General features: G+C 44.8%; 1 protein-coding gene across 1 annotated transcript in view; it reads left to right on the top strand.

Moving 5' to 3' along the window:
• The window catches only part of LOC146867917 (arylacetamide deacetylase-like 4), a 119,186-nt gene that overhangs the window by 57,741 nt on the left and 39,498 nt on the right, over positions 1-21,947 (top strand). Inside the window, exon 2 of the mRNA XM_085608646.1 lies at positions 13,263-13,488. Coding sequence (XP_085464772.1) covers positions 13,263-13,488 — 226 coding nt within the window. The remainder of the gene's footprint in view (positions 1-13,262; positions 13,489-21,947) is intronic.

Here is a 21,947-nt window from a genome sequence, read left to right on the forward strand (position 1 = left end):
CTCCGGGTACAGTTCCTGATCAATAAAATGGCGGCAGCAACTTTCTGTTCAGGTTGCGTCCAGCCAATCGGAGCATTCCGGTTGGTGCATGCATTCACGATTTACGGTGATGTTGTTGTGATTTAACCACGACCACTGCAAAATCGCCATGAAATATCTGCAGCCAGAGATATTACTATATTGTTCGGATTTAATTTCACAAGATCTACTGAACATATTTGCACCACATAACAAAAAGAACAATCTGCATAACAACACCTACCTTTCTGCCAAATTTGGTGTAATTCCGTCCAGCGGTTCAGGCTGTAGGTTCGACAATGCGTTCCTATGGGAATTAACATTACAAACACACACTTATTTCATGCCCATATTTCTAGGTCCCCATTGCATGGATCAGGCACAAACGTTTCATGACAGACAGAAGCTACTTTGACACTTTTCTTGGAAAATTTCATGAAGATTGGTCAAACGACGCCAAAGTTCTACACAAGTCAAAATAAAATGCTTTTCCCTATGAAAACTAGGTTCTAACTGTAACTACCTACTGGCGACCGGCAGTAGGATATATATTTATATATATATTAGGGTAAGGGTGGATTTAGGGTGGGTGTTGTTTTTTTGTTGAGATGGGCTTTTTCAGTGGTAAGGTTTTTTTACGGTGGGTATGGGTTTTTGGATGGTAAGGGAAGTTTTAGGGTGGGTAATGGTCTTTGTGTGGAAAGGGAATTTTTAGGGTATAGGGTGTGTGTCGGTTTTTGAGTGGCAAGGGCTTTTTTTAGGCTTTAGGGTAGGTATTGGGTTTTGGGGCAAAGGATATTTTAGGGTTTAGCTTGGGTTTGGGTTTTTGGGTGGCAAGGGAATTTTTAGGCTTTAGGGTGGGGATGGGTTTTTGGGTGGTAAGCATTTTTGGGAATTTTTTTAGGGTTCGAAGTGGGTATGGAATTAAGGGTTATTAAGAGCAAATGTGTGTGTGTGTGTATGTGTATGTATGTATATGTGTGTGTATATATAAATATATATATATTCACACAGACATATACATGTATCTTAATCTGTATGTATATATAACAATATGTATGTGTTTCACACACACACACAAATATATGTAAAAATATATGAACACATACATACTTATATGTATGTGTGTATAAAAATACATGTTCTGATGGGATCCTGTGCCGAGAGCTACCTGAGATGATTTTTTTGTAAAATATATTTATTGATTAACAACTTATATTGCTCAGAGACAATTCAATCAGGAGCCTCCACGCACGTAAAAATTTCCGAATATACAATCCTCTTCGTACAATCATATCTATTTTTTTAACTGACGGTTTACAAGCGGAATTACCCACGTTCACTGAAAAACCTTGTGGCGTTCCACCCCCAAGTTTCACCATCAGATTTCCTTAGCAAGGTATAATGTGGCAATATCAATAAAAGGAAATACAATCGGAAGCTCTATATCGTAATAAAGAAAACGAGCATTCAAAACCTAAAACCTATATTATGCTACATTCCCTCCACCCTCCCCCCCCCCCCCCCCCCTCCCATAACTCAGCCGGCATGACTTATTGGTTGGATACATAACAAGGCACTCAGTTCTTTACTCATGATAGCATCTCCTACAACTGTAAGGTACACCTCAAACTTTCCTAACACAGGACCACTGATAGACTAATTGGGGTAGCGCCTATTCTCCCATCATCATGCTAACCAGACCCAGAGGAGGGCAGGTTTTGTGTTTCACTAATCTCCGAGTCTCCAACAATATCAGAGTCTGTGGGTTTCAGGAGTTCTGCTAATGCTCTCCAGGCTCGGGCTGAGTCCAGTACCCTATCACTATGAGCTCGGGTAGCCGTTTGCAGCCGAAGAACCGTCTCGCACTCTGCCCACCGAATAAATTCTGCCTTCCACTTCTGCAATCTCGGCCCACGCTGCACCTTCCAATTAGCAGTAATTTCCCGCTTGGCCAGTACCAGCCCTAGATCTATAAATTTACTAGTTATCTTAGTCTTCGAGGTGTGGGGAAACCAGTGTAACAAACATGGACCTATACCAAATTCAATCTCCCTGTCCGTAACATCGCAAAGCAGCGTCCACACTTCCCGCCAGTAAGCCCCGATCCGAGGGCAGCTCCATAGCATATGGCGGGGGTCAGCTCCCTCTTCGGAGCTACCTGAGATGATGAGCTTGTCTGCAAGATAAGGAGGCCGGGAGGGTGCTGGTCTCGGTGGCTTTTTGTATATGTTGCAGCGGGTTTTGAAGAAGGTGGCTAATGGAATTCCAATAGAGGAGTGATGCAATTTTTTTTTTTTTAAAGCATACTGTATCCCTTTACAGGACATGATCAGCTTAAAAAAATATTTTTTGCAGACCTCCCTTTGTGCATTTGCAATTTACATTGGATCAAAAAATTTCTCCGGTCTAATTAACACTTTAAATGTAGAAGGTTTTACACCCTCCTGTGAATATTCATTTTGTGATGTGACTGTTTAGTGCATCAGTCGCACCGCAAAATGTAGAACAGTTTGCAACCCACTCGATGTACAAGTTGCACATCCTGGTTTGTGAATTCTTATTCATCGTGTTCTTCATTGTCGTGACGTCCGCATCGTCAATATAACTGCCACTCCGGCGTGCCCTGACGTCAGTTCTTTTATTTCCACGCCAGCCAGCGCAGATCCGTCAAACAGAGCTTAACCGCTATAATTTTTTGACAGACTTTTTTTTGACTTTTTGTCGACCTCTTTTGGTGTGCTAGGGAAGTCTAGCATAAGACCGCAGGGGTCAAGCCATGCGGCGCCTGTCACCGTGTCATGTTGGTCACGGGCCCCCTCTTTGTGTGTTTCTGCTGCCTGGAGCGCAACCACAACACAGTTGTGCTCCGATTGCCAGGCCATGGCACCAAAAGCTTTGAGGAAGCAGTCCCTAAAGCTAATCGCGGGTCGGTGACATGCGCCTTTGCAAGTCACCCCGTCGATCTCGATCCCGGTATCAGTCGAGAGGAAGGTCCGAGCACCTCTCTGGAGGGTCGAAGCCATCTTCTTCCCAGACGTCAGGTAAGAGGCATCACAAGAAGTCGAAATGTGCTTCATCTTTGCCACGTCTGTCGCGTGTATGTGATGGAGCAAACTTTGTGTTTGAGGCCGTGCTCCATGGAGCAGGTGCCTGAGTCAGCTCCTCATTTCCCTCCCTTCCCTGGGCCGGGAGCAACTCCCACTCATCTTGCAGAGTTCCATGATGCCATGTGTCCCATATTGGTATGGCCTGACCTTGCCGGCGTGCTTTCGTGCCCTGCAGGTTAGGATGGAGGAGTCCCCGTTGGTTCTGTGTCATCGAAACAGGCGCGGACTGAGCCATACCGCTCCATGCTATTTAACCTGCTCTGTTCTGAAGGGTGTGGAATGGATGAGGAAGATTGGGAGGGGGGGCAGGACCCGTTAGAAATCCTGCAACCTCAGGACATGGACTGGTATGAAGAACTAGATGATGCCAGTGGTCTGGACACCTCCCCAGATTCTGGCATGTTGTCTCCCCCCCCCCCTCCCCCCCCCCCAACCTGGCTACAGAGGAGGGGGCATCATTCGCTATGGTGGTGCGGAGGTTTTGGACCTGTGGCTTCCTACGGTGGCAGTCAAGTCTCCAGTCTTGACAGGTCCTTCAGCCTGGTGTCTCCAGCTCGGAACCCTTGCTGCCTTTCAATAAGGGCCTTGACGGACGTTCTTCTGGTCCAAGCCAAGCACAAGGGCTCTTGTGACCAGAACTACTGCCCGCCACCATCGCCCTGCACCGGGCGACCCAGTTTTCCTCACCGCCCACAAAGCTTGGTGGTTCAAGCTTCCACCTACCGTGGCGCGTTCCCTTCCTCACCACCGGACAGGGAATCAAAGAGACTGGTAAGCTTTGGGAAGAAATCGTTCTCTTCTACCAGTCTAGCATTGCGGTCGGTGAACACACTGCATGCCTTTTGGGCCGTTCTTACCACTCGATACGGGACACAGTTGCGCAGGTGCTGCCCAGAGTCTCGGACGAGGACCGGATTCTACTCTCCCATGTCATTTCAGATCAGAGAGATGCTGCGAAGTTTACCATTAAATGTGGCTTGGACATAACAGACTCACTGGGCAGAGCGATTCCCACAGCTGTGGCCGTCCGTCGCCACTCCTGACTGAGGACATCTGGTTTTTCAGATGTCTAGGCTAATCTTATGGACAAGCCCTGTGATGGCTCCCGTCTCTTCAGAGACAAAGTAGATGCCGCACTCGATCATGTTTCAAGGACTCGCAGGCTACGACCAAGTCATAGGACCTCACTACAACATTTCAACCTGTGTCTGCTTTTCACTCCTTTGGTGGCTACAGAAGGGGCTACCAACTGCGCCAACCCTATTCCGGCCAGAGGGCCTCGCAAGTTCAGCAACCTCTGCGGGGCCATGGACGTGGTTCACAGCAACCCCGAGGGTTGGAAGCCAGAATTTGAGCCAAGCCACAATCCCCTCCTCCACTGCAAAACCATCCTAGTACGATCCCCTAGGATCACTCACGGTTAATTGGTGACAGAATATGTCATCATCTCCACTACTGGCAAGACATCACCTCAAACAGGTGGGTGTTGCAAATAGTCCAAAGGGGCTATTCCCTCCCCTTGGAGACTACCCCTCCATCCATGCCTCCAGTGTACTGTCGGCTGATGGAGGATTACCTTACCTTACTATGCGAGGAAGTCAAAACTCTCTTGGCCAAGGGAGCTATAGAATTGTTCCCCAGGCCAGAAATAGACTGTGGTTGTTATTCCCACTATTTTCTGGTCCCAAATAAGGACAGAGGCCTTCATCCTATCGTCGACCTCAGAGTCTTCAACTACTTCATCAAAAAGGAGAAGTTCAAGATGCTCACCTTAGCTCAGGTCCTGTCTACCCTGGACCCTGGATGGTAGCGCTGGACTTGCAGGATGCTTATTTTAGAATCCCCGTCTAGCCTGCCCATCGTCGTTACCTGCCATTTACGGTGGGGCATGAGCACTTTTAGTTTGCAGTGCTCCCTTTTGACCTCAACAGTGCCCCTCGGGCATTCACAAAGGTGATGGCGTTGGTCGCAGCTCATCTGCGGAGACCAGGGGTTCTAGTTTTCCCCTTATCTCGATGACTGGTTGTTGAAGGCGGGCTTGTCCCAAGCAGTCCTCTCCTACCTCCAGACTACTTCAAACCTCCTGCACTTTGATAGCGAACCCCAGTGAATGCAGAAGTCGCACCCTATTCCCTCTCAGATGCTCCCTTTCATTGGAGTGGTTCTGGACGCTGTGCAATTTCGGGCCTGCCCTCCCGAACGGCGAGTCAAGGATATTCAGGCTATGATACCGATATTTCAGCCTCTATTTTGGTAAGAATGACTCAGGCTGTTGGGCCTCATGGCCTCCTGCAGCCTGCTGGTGGACCATGCAAGGTGGGGCATGCCGTGGGACCTGAAGTTCCAGTGGGCGCAGCATCATGGAAACCACACCAACCTGGTTCAGATATCAGTGGTCACTGTAAAAGTCCTGCAGTGGTGGCTGACAAACTGCCATTGGGTCAGAGGCAGAACCCTCTCCCTTCCTCACGCAGATCTCACATTAGTGACGGATGTGTGGCCATCGGGCGAGGTGGAGATCAGGGGACTCTGGTCTACGGCGGAAGCCAAGCTCCACATCAACCTATTGGAGCTTCGGACAATCTGATTGGCACTGAAAGCCTTTTTACTGTCCATCGAGGGAAGGCTGGTTCAGGTGTTCACAGACCACACTACCGCCATATGGTACTACAACAAACAGGGCGGTATGGGGTCATGGACTGTCAAGAGGCCCTGCATCTCTGGACTTGGTTGGAACAACAGGGCATTTCCCTGGTGGTTCAACATCTGGCCTATTCTCTAAACGCCAGGGCAGACTTACTCAGCCCAAGGTGCCATGTGGATCACGAGTGGTGTTTCCATCCGGAGGTGGTACAAGGTCTCTTTCAGTGGTGGGGAGAGCCTTGATAAGATCGGTTTGCCTCTGAAGAGAACGTGCAATATCAGCAGTTTTGCACCTTGGAGTTTCCAAGATGGCTCTCGCTCAGCAATGCTTTTTGTCGTGAGTGTAGCTCAAGCCGCCCTGTATGCATTTCCGCCCATACCACTCCTGCCCAAGTTCTCAAGATCAGGAGTGACCGGGCACAAGTCGGTCTTGTGGCTCCGGACTGGGCACGGAGAGTCTGGTATCCCGAGGTTCTGGCAATGAGCATTGATCCATTGATCAGGCTGCCCCTTCAGGAGGATCATCTGTTGCAGCAGCAGGGGAGGGTCCTCCACCCAAACCTGTCCACTCTCCTTTGTTGCGTGGAGATTGAACGGTGACAGCTGGCGACTTCTGACCTTCCACCTGAAGTCTGGGAAGTTATTCTGGCAGCCTGGCATCCCTCCATGAAATCGATATTCACCTGCCGATGGAACAGGTTTTGTACATATTGTTCAGAACGGTCTTTTGACCCCTTATGCCTCTACGTCTGATATTCTCCTATTTATCCTTTCCTTGGCCTAGCTGGTATCTGCTTTGGGTACTCTGAAGGGCTACCTTTTGGCCCTCTCATCTTTTCTTTGGCTTCCAGATCAGCCTTGCCTTTTTAAGCCCCTTTTGGCGCAGAGGTTTTTGAAGAGGTTAACCCATTTGTTTCCCCCTTCTCCTTTTCTTATGCCACAGTGGGACCTTAAGTTGGTCCTTACTTTCTTGATGTGTGCACTGTTTGAGCCACTGCACAACTGCCCTCCATGGTTGCTCACTATCAAAACAGCCTTTTTAGTGGCAATTACCTCTGCCAGAAGGGTGAGCAAACTGCAGACACGGTCATCACAGCCTTCAAACCCGACAGTCTTTCCGGACAAAGAGGTACTAAGATCTAGGACACCCTTTTTGCCCACAGTTGTGGCTCCCTTCCATCCCTTCCATCTGGGACAGTCCGTTACTCTGCCCACTTTTTATGCGCCTCTACATCCTTCCAAAGAAGAGGAGCGTCTACATCGTCTGGACTCAAAAAGAGCATTATCGTTCTACCTTGATCGCAAGAGTTCCGGGTGGATGACCAACTCTTTGTAGGGTACATGTGAGCAAAGAAGGGGCGTGCTGTTCAAAAGAGGACAATCTCCCGTTGGGTTATCCTCTGCATAGAGATTTGTTACGCCTTGGCAAAGAAGCAGCCTCCCGAAGGCCTTAGGGCCAAGTCAACCAGGGTGAAGGCAGTGACCACAGCCCTCCAGTGGGGGGTTCCAATTGCGGATATCTGCCAAGCGGCCACGTGGGCATCTCTGCACACGTTTGCTAAACACTATTACCTTGATTCTCAGGGTCGCAGAGAGGGCCTGTTTGGGTGCTCTGTTCTGCAGGAGTTTGTGGTCTAAAACCTTCTGCAGTCCCACCTCCAGGGGAGGTATTGCTTGGATATCTGTTCAAAGGTAAGGAATCTGCGGCCAGATGTCTCTGTCAGATGAACAAGTTACTTACCTTTGGTAATGCCTTATCTGGTAGAGACATGATCTAGCCGCAGATTCCTTACCGACCCACCATCCTCCCTGTACGCTGAACTGTTGTTAGTGTCAGGGCTGTTGCCATTCAGTGCCCTAGCTGTCTTCTTAACACATGACCATTCATTTCATGGCTCTGCAATACTGGTGTGTAAAGTTGTGAAAAGTACTGACATCAGTGTGCCGGATTTTCGGGGTATATTGACGACACAGATGTCATTACAACCACAAACACGACTCAGACCACGTCGCATGGAGTCTACCACTGCCACCTACAGGTGTGCAAGGTTATTGCTAAGAAAAATATTCCTGATCCAGCCTGACACCTGGAAGTTCAAAGGTAAGGAATCTGCGGCTAGATCATGTCTCTACCAGATAAGGCATTACCGAAGGTAAGTAAATTGTTCTTTAGGACTGCTTATAATTGCCTGTGAGTCTGGCTCCCTGGTATCTGTATTACAGGCAGTTGCTGGAAGTCATTCCCAAATAATACTTTGCTCCCAATGTTATGAATTACTACTACATATTCTGTTTCTGTGCAGGCCTTTAATGACAGAGGAGCTTTTGGCTATCTGAATTATTGAATGCAAACTATATCCGCACTGTAAAAATGCAGCTGCATTTTGTCGGAACATTAATCACTAGCAAGCATTATGCATAATTGAAAGATTTCGTGATAGCTCCATAAAAAGATGAATAGAGGCAAAAGCAATATTTTTAGTGTTTGATATTATTGCCACTGACTGCATTTTAATTTCTGTAAATGAGGGACCTGTTGTTTCAGACGTGTGTGTTCAATTTTTAAATAAAGATGTATTATCTTGAATGTAACGATTTTAATTAATTTTACAATAAAATATTTACTGACTCTTCATGAATGCCCTTTAATATCATTGTGTGCCATTTTTGTAAAAAACAGTGCGGGCTTCCCAAAGCCAAATATAGAGTTAAAAGAAGTCATCGTTCTATTTTAAATAAATGTCCCTTAGACTGTAATGGCTTTGACCGAATGGATCACCCAAGCCCTGTCATCCATGTTAGCTTTTAGGTGAGCAGAGCGGGTTGGACTACTTAAGGAAGTTTCCAGTGTTCTGTCATGGGCCATGTATTATGTAGGCAATAAACCCTATTTGAGTACTCATTTAGCTGGCCTGATCTGTTTCTGAACAAAAGGAAACCCATGCTGTGACCACTAAATTATATGTCTTCAATGTTTGTTAATTCAAGTAATGACATAGCAATGTGTGATCGAAAACTATTAGACGACAGAAGGCAAGCGGTTTCTCCTTATCGAAATTGAGGTGCCTCAGCCCTCAGACGTTCAGCCTGTTTGTCTGCAAAATGTGTCCGTTACGTTTGGGATTCCCAGACATCTCTGTTGCCTTTAGTCTAGTTCCCCTGTTCGGTGGAGTTCATGCATGCTCTCTGTCTCATTCTTTCATCCTCTGCGTGTGGGGCAGTCTCTTGTTTGTATGAGGTAACTAGCGCAAATTTTTAACTGCTACAACGCAAAAGAAGAGTGTAAAATCCTGGTGTGTAATTGGACCTATCGATAAGCTTCTATTGCAAATTAAGAATATATAACAAAAGACCAAGGCTGTAGAAAATCAAGCACATAAAAAGCCAAGGATGTAAAAAACACAACCATGCATAAAATAATTATGTAAATGTAGCCAAGTATGAGAAAAAAACGAAGGGCCTAATTTACGAGAAGTGGCGCATTGCTGCGTGACAGCAGCGATGCGCCACTTCTCAGTGTGCCCTCCTTGCGACACCAATGATGCGTCATATGTACCATATGACGCATCATGTCGCAAGGAAGGACAGATACATCAGAATAACTGACGTATCTGTCAGCGCAAAAAGTGGCGCATTGCTGGAGTTGTGTCGGAAGCCCGACGCAACTCCAGCAATGTTCCTTTCACATGGGGCAAGCCCCATGTGAAAGGGCCTGTGTCACCCTTACGCCTGCCATGAGGCAGGCGTAAGGTTGTGACACATTGGTGTTCTAGACGTGGCACAGCGAAATCTCATAGATTTCGCTGCTCCACTCCTACGACCCTTTCCTGTGGGGGAACGCCCACCCTGCATACATTATACCTGACGCAGGTATAATGTAGCACAGGGGCTTAAGAGGTGACGCATCTGCCTAGATGCGTCACTTCGTAAATATGGCGCAACATGGCGCATTATTTACAGCACTGCTGGGTCACTAAAAGTGACGCAACGGCGGCGCAAAACTGGGGCAAGGGGCTCATAAATAAGGCCCTAAAGATCTAAAACTGCAGAAACACAGAATGTGAAAACCCAAGGATGTGAAGATCATGACGTAAAAATAATAAAGATATGAAAAGCTAAGGATGTAAAAAGTCCAAGTATGCAAACACTCAAGGATGTGGGAAAACAAGTATAAATAAAACCTTGTTAGTAAAAACTTAGGAAATAAATAAATCTGTATATAAGGACGTGCAGTAAGCTTAGAGCCAAAACTATACTTTGTTAAATGTATTTACATTCTAGCATCGAAGCAAACATTATTGCACACACTAAATACTAAATAAGTGCAATTAAGATATGCATGTGCCTACATTGTTAAACAGCACTACTAGTAAAATTGTTTTTATCTTTCAAAGTGCCCTCCCAAAAAGAAGGACACGAATCACATCAGGCTGGAAAATCAACTCCCACAGCACAGTTGTTCATGCCAAACTTTGTCACCAAATTAAACGGTCAAATATTTATTAACGTGTTACTACTTCCAATATTTGTAGTTTCCTCTACTTCAAAGTTCACCTCAATAAAAACTTTATGGGGCTCATATGGACCTTTAAAGCAGGTCTAAGGACCCATTTGCCCTGCATTACTCTACCCTTGAACAGTGGTACGCAATTTAAGGCTTCTCACAGCCACAAGAGAATGTAACGCACACAAATTTATTTTTTTATTAATTTGTATTGATTTTTTTTATTGAGACATCACAGACAATTTAGATTGAAAACAATATAGTAAAGGGAAACAATAAATTATTAATTTAAATAAAAAATGTCGAGCATCAGTCAGGTCCTTATCAAGTTAAGTGCACCAGTATTTTTGCATGTGGTGAATGAGACTGAACACTGTCCAGTAAACGCCTCCATATGCATATATTACTACTGCAACAATAAGTGTGCCATGGAGCGGTATTGGGCATTCGTCTCCATTCGTGCAAGTTTTACTCCACCCTCTCACCTGTGTGCACACTATTTGCAAAAATATTTCTTCAGCCAGCAGCCATTTTGTAAGATCTCAGCACTGGCGCTCAAACGAAGGCCTTGAGTCTCAGCTTGTGCATACACCTTATATGTTAGTCACCATTTTGTATTTCACTTTTGTAGGTTTATTAAGGCGCGCAGTTGGAAAAACATAGTTGTGGCGATAGAAAGAATTATCTCAATGCTGCTCTTGTGAAGATGCCAGACACCACCCGGTGCTGTTGGTTCTACAAACAATATTGAGGGGCAGTATCCATCTGCTAGGAAATAGCAAGGGTCTGTTTAATGTAGTAACTTCCCTACTCATGCCTTCTATTACTTATGGCCACACCTTCCTCATATCTACCCAAATGCATTGTATGTAATGCACCAAAGGTCCCCAATTGTCAGGTGTGGCATGGGTTTTAAAATGTTTTTCAATATTGTATATAAAAATTGGTGTATGTTAACGTGGTTGCCTTGTGTGCATTGTATCCATTAGAGTGGGTGATCGAAAAACAGGCCTACAAAGAGCATGCTTACTTTCCTAACTAGCAGCATTCAAATTGTGCAGCGAATAAAATGTCTCCTTGATCGTCATGATTTATGAGGCTCTCGTTAACAGACCAGATAAGAGAAATGTTCCATTCTCTGAATCTCTTATAATAAACAAAGCAGCTGAAATGCTACAAGCAAAGATGACCTTACAAGTTCTGCCTTGTAGAAAGCAGGGCTAGAAGTAGTAGTAATCTGTTCACTTCCTATGTCTTCAGCAAGAGTTATTGTTCACTGCCCTATGTAACAAAACAGGAGCTGAGTGTGAGCTAACCTCTGCTCACTCCACAGGGCACTGTGCATAGGAAAGGTATGTAAGATGCCCGTGTTTGGGGTGGGGTTTTACATAAGGCTGGTTGTGAGAAGAATGCTGAACTACAGAGTTTCCACTTCAAGCATGAGTACATGTTAAAGTTCGTGATTTTGCGGATTACAAGCAAGCTAATGATACTGTTATAGGACAACTAGTTCTATCTCAGTTAGGGGTTGAACTAATAATTAGGGATGTGTGGTGTCTCACATTTGCCCTAATGTGTATTATACTAGCTGAGCTATTTCTATTATTGCTAAAGCACTTGTCTATATGAGCATAATTCAGTAGCAAGAGTGAGAGGCTCCTGCCCGATTTCCTTTTTTCCCAAAAAGGTCATAGTTTCCTTTTGAGCTTTGGGAAATATAGTGAGTGACCCCAATACTTTGGTGGCAATAGGACACCATCATTTGATGCTTGATAGCATCCTAACAAATACAAGAATTTCCACAGACAATCCCTGCATACATTTTTGCAACTTAGCCCCACTGCAAAGTTTCACATTTCTATTAATGACTTATCTGGGTACCGCCAGTCTTCCCATTGAGTGACTTGCTTGCAACCCTACCCAAGTTTAAAACTTTGTTAATTCTCAAACTTCAATAATTTTGGAGAACAGTACCCAAAAGATCATTGGTTAAATTAGTACCCTAAAACATTGGACTATTGCAGTGCGCTGTATAGATTTTATATGTCAAAGATACAAACCCACTTTTGGGAATGGAGAACTGACAATGCTCATACGTAACAGTTTTTTTTTTTTAGATCAATGCACACAATTCAGTAATGCTCTGTCATTTAAAACGGCTTCTATTCTAGCTTTTCCCCCATGCTTGGTTGAACTGATAATATGTTACATAAATTCTTATAGATATTTATCGATATATATAGAGTTAAAAATATACTGTAACGGAGGTTGATGAGTAAATGAGCTAGCTTTACATTATGTGCCAGGTGAGACTTTCTGGGCCTAATTTATGTATTGGCGAAAAGGTTACTCCGTCGCAATGGCGACTGAGTATCCTTTCCGCCAACATAATGGTCCGCCTGCCCGATTTACTTGTGAGTGGTCCTTGTTGTAAGAACAAAGACTACGCCGGCTCTGCCATGGTTACACCCCTACGATGGCCCGAGGGACTAAGGGCCATCAAAGGTTGACATGTATGTCCACTCACATAATTTAGTTGGGCGGACATACAGATCAGTTTTCACTGACAGGAAAACCCTGGAAGTAAAGGGCAGTAAAAAGTGCAAAAATGCTCCACTCAAGAGTTAAAGGTGGGGCATAGTTTTTTATTTTCAAAAATAAAATCCCACTAAGGGATTTTCTTTTTGAAAATAAAACAAAATGGTAGATTGTCTGTATGGCTGCCCTATTTGATAGAGCCATATGACAAAGTTACAATACATTGGCAGAAACTGCTTTAACGACTGTTCCCGTCAATGCTTTAAATGCCCATCCAACATTTCAAGATTTGGCAGTCAGGACCTCTGCGATGGCGACTGAATTATTTACAATGTCACCCTTGCAGAGAACGGCTACTAGATATTAAATCGGGCCCTCTGTCTCTTACTATCTCTGACTATTTGTCTGTCTATCTCTAACATTGTATCTTTTCTTATTTAAATCAATAGGCTAAGATTTTTGAAAATCTAGGTGTTTGCAGCCAAGTCACCTTTACTCGATATGTAAGAGAACAACTCTTACGAAGAAATGTGGGCAAGGACTCCAAACTCTTCATCAAAGACTTGCAGTTTGATGAGATCCCAGTAAGAGTTTACCAACCTAAATCACCATCCTCTGGTGGACGGAAAGGAATCATGTTCTTTCACGGAGGTGGCTGGATGTTCGGAAGCATTGGTAAGATAGACTATAACAATAACAAGTACGTAATAAAAAACTTATAAACATTGTGCCAAGGGAATCCTTAATCAGTTATTGCTGGTATGAAGTAACATTTTGTCATCTGGTCATTTCTACAAAATTGATTTTTTGTGCTTACCCTATGATGACTCCATTATTTGTGGAAGTATGTTCTTGCCATGCACAATAACTCGCAAACTTGTGATCGTGAACAAAGGGCCCTATTCATAAAGGCATTTTGGAGTATGTGGAGTAGTACTTCTGTACTACTGTTTTATATACTCTTACATGCCTTTGTGAATTTGCCATAACATTCTAAAATGGGAATATTCATATACAATTGATTCATATATGGAAGACTGTTGCCCTTTTTGCGTGTTTGCTAATATGTCGTTGGACATTGAGACGATTGACAGACGTGTCGTATGTTAAAGCCTCCACCCCGTACTACCTCTTATACTGCTAAACGCTTTTTCTTGACTTAGATCAACAGTGTCTATTTATGGTTACGGTAAACAATTCAGAAAAGACAATCGTGATATTGGTTATTTAAGATAACCATTCACTTTAAGAAGGCTTTATGTTTTTGTATATAAGTAATGCTTCAGCCAGGGCATTCTTTAGTAGTAAGTAAATCTTTATTGCTCGATTAATAAAAAACATTGTAATGTAATCCATAATAAAACACTTGTGCAAAACACATAACATCGACCCATCATCATGATTTCATAACAATAGGATAATTTAAAACCCATTTAAAATTGCAAGTACTTATGTTGCTTCAAAGTGACTAAATATAAGGTCTAGGGTGCAGTGCAACCATTAATATACAATAATAAACATTATAAAGTGACAGTTCAATTTGTAAAATCCATTTTCCAAAACTTCATAAAGGAATGCTAATAATAATGTGTGGGCTTAAAACTGGTGATCATTATGGGGGAGGAGTCCAAGTGGCAGATTACGATGTTTGGGGTAACGTGAATCAAAATTAAAGTGCAAGTACTCCCTTCTTCAAGAATTTAGACATAATTGTGGGAAATTGAAAATACAGCAGAAGATTTAGGGTTGTAAATACTTATTTAGCGAATTCTCCAACTGTTTCCGCCTCCCCCCGGCAGCTAGATCCTTGCTTGCCGTCTTCTTATCAAATCTCGGCAGGAATTTCACCATTGTGTAATTCAGACTAATGTCCGCAGGATCTAAACAAGCTAGCACCGCCTCCCTACAGAACCTTATGCCCCGGTTTTTCCACTTCTGGCACATGAGCTTCCGTGGGTCGCCCACGCCGGGGCATCACAGGCAAAAGACGTGGTGATATCCTCCGGCTCTTGCATGTATAACCGACAGACGGCTTGCCCTGCCTCCTAATCCACAGGTTTTTAATAGGGGTAATAACCCTAATCTATACTTCAAGAAATGCACCTTGGCCCAGTTACTGTAAGTCTAGCTTGGATAACCCTGTGGTTTTTACCTGATTTCGTTCTTAAGTGTCATCCACCCGTGACTGTGCTTAGCCACTTTGTCTTTGTCTTCAAGCATTGATAAGAACTGTGCACTAGATTTAGTTAGTTTTTTGAACTCCTGGCTGCCTAGAAATAAATCCCAAGCATTTGTGTAGCCAGAGATCAAGAGTTCAAGATCTGGTTTTAATAGACACGTGCCGTGGAGTTCAGCCTAAGTTCCAGTTCATGCCAAAGGTGACAGCCTAAGGAGCCCTCTGGTGCCATCCTCAGCCTATGCAACAGGAAACGAAGGCCGCCATCTGTGCCAGAGACTGTTTGGCAGTGACAGATTCCAGCCTAATTTGTACAGATGATGTATTTGGAGGTAGGAATGGGCGGCAAAGTCTGCTCCGCCGGTGGAGTTCGCTGAGTTTTTGGCACTCTGCAAGGGGCACTGAATGGAAGCACGGACGGTGATGCTTGCTAATCTATGGTTCACCGTTGCAGCCATCCAATTAGCACTCTGCTCTCGGTTGCTGGCTACTGGCCTTCTCAGTAGATACACCTCCTGTCTCTGTAAGTCTGCAGTCATGCATTCACAGGGCAACTACCGGCTGGCTCAGAATGTGCAAAAAGTCGCTACAGTAATTCTATATGCTTTTTCATTCATACCATGATTTGGGAACACATATGGGAAAATCTGAAGAAAAAAGTATGGGCAATTTAATTTCTTCTGTCTGACTGCAGTGCCACACATTAATATAATGTAGATGCAGCAGCCACAATCATCTGAACTTAATTTCTTGCACCCAGGTGGTCCCAGCCGCTCCTCTCTGTCCACACTCCCTGCCCCCTGCAACGTTGCCCGTGATACTCTCTCACATCCCCTCATTTGTACTGGTCACGTGAGATCGCATTGACAGTAAAGAATGGCAGAGCCCACACAGGGTACCCGCTCTCATCTGATGCCAATCCAAACTAGAGCTTTCCCAAGAGCCTCATACTCTTCCTGACTGACCCCATGTCACCTCATAGTGTATTGTTGCAGCACGCGCCTTTACACTGGGTGGCACAATATTCTCTATTTAACTGCTGCTGGCAACTTGTGCACTGTCATGTTGAAGGATGGGCTGGATTTCTATAGCCATGGCTTTCAAGTGAACAATCATAAGTATACTCCGCCCACGTGTGGAACTCCGAGGAATCTCATGGAGATTTCCTGTAACGCCACGGAATTCTACAGAGTGAAACTCCGTGAGCTCCACCCTCCCCTATTCTGAGGTAGTTGGAAGATTGACTTGTATATTTTAAGAACCATTCTATCCAGGGTGGCACAATCCCTTACCCCCCCCCCCTCCCCCCCCGAGTGCCTCGCTCCCATAGGTGTGAGTTGGGATGATCTTAGCTTATTCCACCTGCAAGATTGGCTTGAGCGTGGAGCCATTAAGTTTGTTGTATAGAGACATCAGGCAGCAAGCCAATGGGTTGCCCTTCTTCCTTATTTCCTCCAATTGGTCACTATATCCTCCATTTCCATTAAAAAAACTCCAAGATACTTGAAGCGTTTTACTGATTAGATTCTGTCGTCCCCCAGAAAGCAGGTATGCTTCTGTGCGTTTTTTCATTGCACTATTAATATTTTTGGTTTGTTCCTGTTAATGGTCAGCTCATTTTGTATGGCGAAGACGAGGGTTACATCAAACAAGCGCTGTAAGCCAACCTTGGTTCTGCTTGAAAAGACTAGGTCATTCACATACAATAAATTCTATAGCTGGAATCCCCCAGTTTAGGCGAATCACTTCCTTTAATAAGGGAGTAAGGTCAGCAACAAAAAAAGTTAAATAAGGTTGGAGTATAGGCACTTTCCTGCTTCAGCCCTTGCATTGTTTTAATTTTCCTAGAGTAATTGGGAACCATCCCCTACCTTAATCATGACCCAGGTTTCAATGTGTAGTAGCTCCAAGACTTTCAACAAACCATTCTGGATGTTTAGGTTGGCCAGTTCCTGCTAAAGATTTCCCTGATCCACTATATAAAAAACTGATTTAAAATCAATAAAACGGAAGCAAATTGGGTATTTGTTCATTTTGCAGAATCAGCCAGCAGCGAGAGTGCCATGATGTTTGCTATGGTCCCGGTTTGTTTTGTGAAGCCGGTTTGTTTCGCATGAATAATGGAGCGCGCCTCAGCCCAATGCTGTAATTCCTCTAAGGGAACGCCTGCATAGTATTTTGCATCATTGTCAATTAGGGCTACTAGATGGTAATTTCAAGGGTCACCATTGTCCCCTGCCTTATATATTGGGGGAAGAATTGAGCCACACCATGAGGAAGGAATGCTGTGGAGCTGAATAACGGCATTAAAGACCGGGGACCAGAACGATGATCCTCCTTGTAAATCAAAGGTGGGATGCCATTCGGGCGCGGCGCCCCTTCCCTGAATCCCCTTGCAATTTGCCTCTGAACAGAGCATGAACTGATGGAGCACCGGCTGATATTTGGATCCTCTCCCTCTGTGGGATTTGTTGTGCGATTACTGGACCCAAGAATTCAGAGTTGCACCTATGTTGTTCCTTCTGTGCCCCTTGGTTATATTGACTGAGCAGAAAATAACACCAGGTGGCCCCAGAGATATTGAGGTGGCCACCCTTGGGTATGATCTGTTGATCCCATTAACATGGTGGTTCCCAAACTGTGCGCCCCAGCACCCTGGTGCGCCACCAAAACCAGCAAGGGGCGTCATGGTTGCATTTGCTGAGAAGAATCCATTAGGCCTCTGGTATGGAGGCGGGGTGTGCTGCACCTGGCACCCACTAGGTAGTGCACTTGCTACTAAGAGGGAGGGAGGGAGGGAGGAAGGAAGTCAGCAAAAGTGTCTACAGCAAGGATGATACTACTTTCAAATGCATGCTCCGTGGAGCAGTTCAGAATGACTAGCAGATCTTCTCTTTATATTTGTAAGGGCCTCGAGTGGGTTATTAATCTTGTGATAAACAGAGCAAGAGGTGAATGTTTCATCAAGAGGGCTTGTGAAGTTCTTGGAAAGAGTGAAACACGGTGGAAGATTGCAGGGGTTCAACGTAGAGCACACTTGCTCGTGGGTGCGCGCGGTCTTATGATCTTGGGCTTCTCAGTTCGGAGAAGGCACTGCATGTTCCTTCATATGCTGTGAGAGCTAGTGCTTAAAAAATGTTATAAGTGCAATAAATAAAACTAAGTGGTATTGGCCTCCCTTTGGCGAGCTGATGTAGTGGACGTGCGTCAGACATATATAGTACTAAGATTAACGGTAACTTGAAAAGAGGGAAATAAAGAATGCATTCAATCTCATTTCTGAGTATTAGGATATTCAAATACGATACAAAGTCCTGCACCAAGTGGGGTAAATACAAGTGAGTAAATAGAGATTTAACTGAATTTGGGTACCCTCTTCATCAAACTCATGAATATAATCTAACTGACATAGCTCTTATAAGTTCAGTGTCAGGCTAGTTATCCAAAAGTGTGTGATAGATGCATATTGCAAGCTCAGGGCCAGTAATATTTCTTTTTATGGTTATTTCTCGAACCGGAGTTCAGAAACAAATCAAATAAACATATATAATTTTAAAACAAAATGACTGCATACTGATTGTCCAAGCGCAACTACGACAGTTCCTATACCCGTTTCCAGCTGCTCAGTGCTCGCACTATCCGACCTATGCACTGCTCTCCTCGTCAACTAACAGAACCGCCTCCGACCAGGGTTCTTGGGCAGTTAGGCATTCACGTGCGAGATCCAGCTAACATTTTCAGAGTGAATAAAAGAACATGGAGTGTAATATGTGAGCATGCCATAATGTAAATAAGACAAGTTGGTTGAAACAAAATTAAGAAGGAAATTTTACCAGGCGATAATGTCACGCTCTCGGCTAGCTGTGCTTCCCAACTATTGCTGACTTCCTTCCTCCCTCCCTCTCAGAGTCAGCAAATGCACCACCTAGCGGGTGCCAAGGGCAGTGCACCCCACCTCCATACCAGCAGTCTAATGGATTCTTGTCAGCAAATGCGACCATGGCGCCCCTTGTTGGTTTTGGTGGCACACTGGGGTGCTTTCAGCAAAATCCTTCTAATTTTCCACATAATACTCAAAAACTTTGTAACAGAGCAAACAATCGCTGGACTGGAGTCCGATCTTAGAATGCGGAGAGCTTTGTCATAGCAACGTGTGCCCAATTGCTTGCAAATTGGCCTCAACAATCTTCCTCTTGGGCAGGAGTACTTGGGACAGACAAAAATACATGGGCGGTAGACTCTACTGCAGAAGTACTGCTGGGACAAGACAAAGGTAGCGGTTGGCTGCCTCCAGGAACCTGTGAACGAGATCAAAGGGAGGGAATCGATCCTGAACTGCATGAAGAGTTTCCTGTCCTGGGGTATAGTAATCATTTGTAGGTATTGCTCGTATGAACCAATCATTTTAAAATTCATGAACTCCATGGTTAGTCGTCCCAAAGAAGAGCTAGTAAGTTGGCCCTACATGATTGCATCTTTACTGGGGAGCAATGATGGATCCTCGACATCCCATTAACCATCTAATCCTATTGTGCTTAGCAGAGATTTCACTCTACGGATCCAGCCTATCTCCTGAAGATTGTCAAGTGCAGTAACTTTCTTGAGGGCAGTGGCATACGGGAGCAGCTCAGGAGCGGTCCTTATGCGCAGCCAAAACAGTAGGGGGTGGAGTTAAACCTTCTCAGTGATAGAGACTCTACCCAAGTCCAACCTTAATGCATACTCTGCAGTAGAAAAGCCAGGGACCTGAGGAACTTGTTCTCGGAGTTCAAGAGAGCGTCCATCTTTTCAAACCTCCCAATTCAGCTCCATAGAGAGTGGAGCCTACAGCTTTGGCATCATAGATCAGGAGTGGGGCTGCCACTGGTTTGCTAAAGGAACTACTGTGTTCTTTAATCAAGGCCCCTACTGTTTGCCTGTGCCCAAGGGTCTGCTTGACTACATGGGATTTCCATGACATATCATCTGAGATAGTGATGCCCAGGTAATCGAAGGTGCTCCCCCTGTCCAAGGGAACCCCTGCTAGTGATAGTTTACCTCTAAAACACTTGTGAGAATTAAGCAATAAAAGCTTCATGTTTGTAGTGTTCACCTCTAGACCATGGGAATCGCAAAACGTTTAAAAACAATTTAGGAGCAATTGAAGCCCACCTGGTGTTTTTTATACTAGCAAAGTATCATCTGCAAACAATAAGGTTACCACTTTTTCACCCACCCCAAGGTTGGGGCATCCACAGGAACCTCAGAAAGTAACTGGACAATGCCATTCCCGAAAGAGAAAAAAGTGTAGGTGCCAACACACAGCCCTGGCATACCCCCTATTGGGTCGGTGAGCTGGCCTTGGCAGCCCCAGTGAACCCTGGCAAAGTTTGCCTCATGGAGGCAAATGATGATAGATATAATCTCCAAAGGGAGGCCCATATCATTGAAGACATGCCAGAGCTTGTTCCTAGGGACGAGATCAAAGGCAATCTTTAGGTCCATAAAGGCTACATAGAGGCTCCCGCGACCAATGACCACAGTCTTTCAAGTAAGGAAAAGAAAACAAAACGCCTGGTCAATAGTACTCGTTTTTTGCCAGAAACCAGCTTGGTATGGAGTCAGTTCATCCAGCCCTGTTTCTATAGGAGGAGTGCAAAAGCAAACACCCTTTGAATACAGTCTATAAGACTGATTGGTATATAGTTACAAGGTACGGATCTATCGTCTTTCATGAACACAGGGATCACCTCTGTTCCCTTCCAAGAGATAGGTACTTGGGCCCCCTTGGCTATTGCATTGGCTAAGGCCAGAATGTAGTTTGATCAAGTCTCACTGTTGTGTGCGATTACGTCGCCCTGGATGCCATCAGGTCCAGGAGCTTTAGCTTTTACAACTGAGTTGAAACCTGGTTTGATTTTGCTTTCAGAAAAGAGGTCTACTGATGTAACGAGGACAAGTCCATGGGGGGCATCTTCTGCTTCCGATACACCAGGACCAGTGTACAAACTAGAGAAGTGGTCAGACCATGTGGTAATAGCAATATTGTTAGTGGGAGGTAAAGGCCTATAAGTGTCCCCACTAATAACTAGGAGCCAGAACTTCTGTGAGTCCTTCCTATCGCGGGCCTCCCTAATCAGCATCCATCTGTCTTTGACCCACTCCCTTTTAGCCCTCGTTTGTGCTAACTTGTATATTCTCCTCAATTCCCTTGCATGGGCCAAGTTATTCACTCTAGTTACCTGGGCTAGTTGTCATCTAAGTACTCTACACTCCTTGTTGAACCAAGCCGACTGAGATCTAAGCTTCAGGCCCGGTTTACAGGGGCGTGTTGGGTCAATAAAGTATGTGGCTAACTGCTCCGGAATCTTGCCCAATCCTCCCGGTTGGTGAATTAAGCTTTGGATCTCTGCTGTGCTGGTGAGCAGATTCTGCTTGATAGATTAGAGCTTGCCTTCCTCCAAAACCACCTGGGGTCCTTTAAGAAGTTTGTTATTGTTTGTTGGAAGGATCTCCTTAGTAGATGAAACTGGTTTTGGAAAGCTGAGAGGACTCCCTCCAGGGGGACCCAAACCAGAGTTTTAGGGGATTGTGGTCACTGTCCGTGGTGGAACCCATGGACATATAGTTCACTCTCGACCACAGTCGAAGGTCAACCATAAAAGAATCTATGCGGCTTGTGTTGTTGGTCCTATTAAAAATATCGGCACCCATTTAATCAGATTTAGTGCGGCAATTTTCTGCCCTTAGTCCAAACTCCAGGGAGAGGGCTTTCAGTTGGAGTGCTGCTTGGGTCCATTTTTTAATAGGGGATAAAATAAAGGTGGGGGATATGCATCATCATGTCCTCCTCACTGATCCCACAAACGTCCTCCCTCACCAGTGGTTCGAAAGTGACATTGAAGTCGCAGGCTACAATCAAAGGTGGCAGTGTAGCCATCTCATCCAAAAGTACTTACAGCTCATCTTGCGTAGCTGA

This window comes from Triturus cristatus, chromosome 1_2, assembly GCF_964204655.1.
Source record: "Triturus cristatus chromosome 1_2, aTriCri1.1, whole genome shotgun sequence".
Lineage (NCBI taxonomy): Eukaryota > Metazoa > Chordata > Amphibia > Caudata > Salamandridae > Triturus > Triturus cristatus.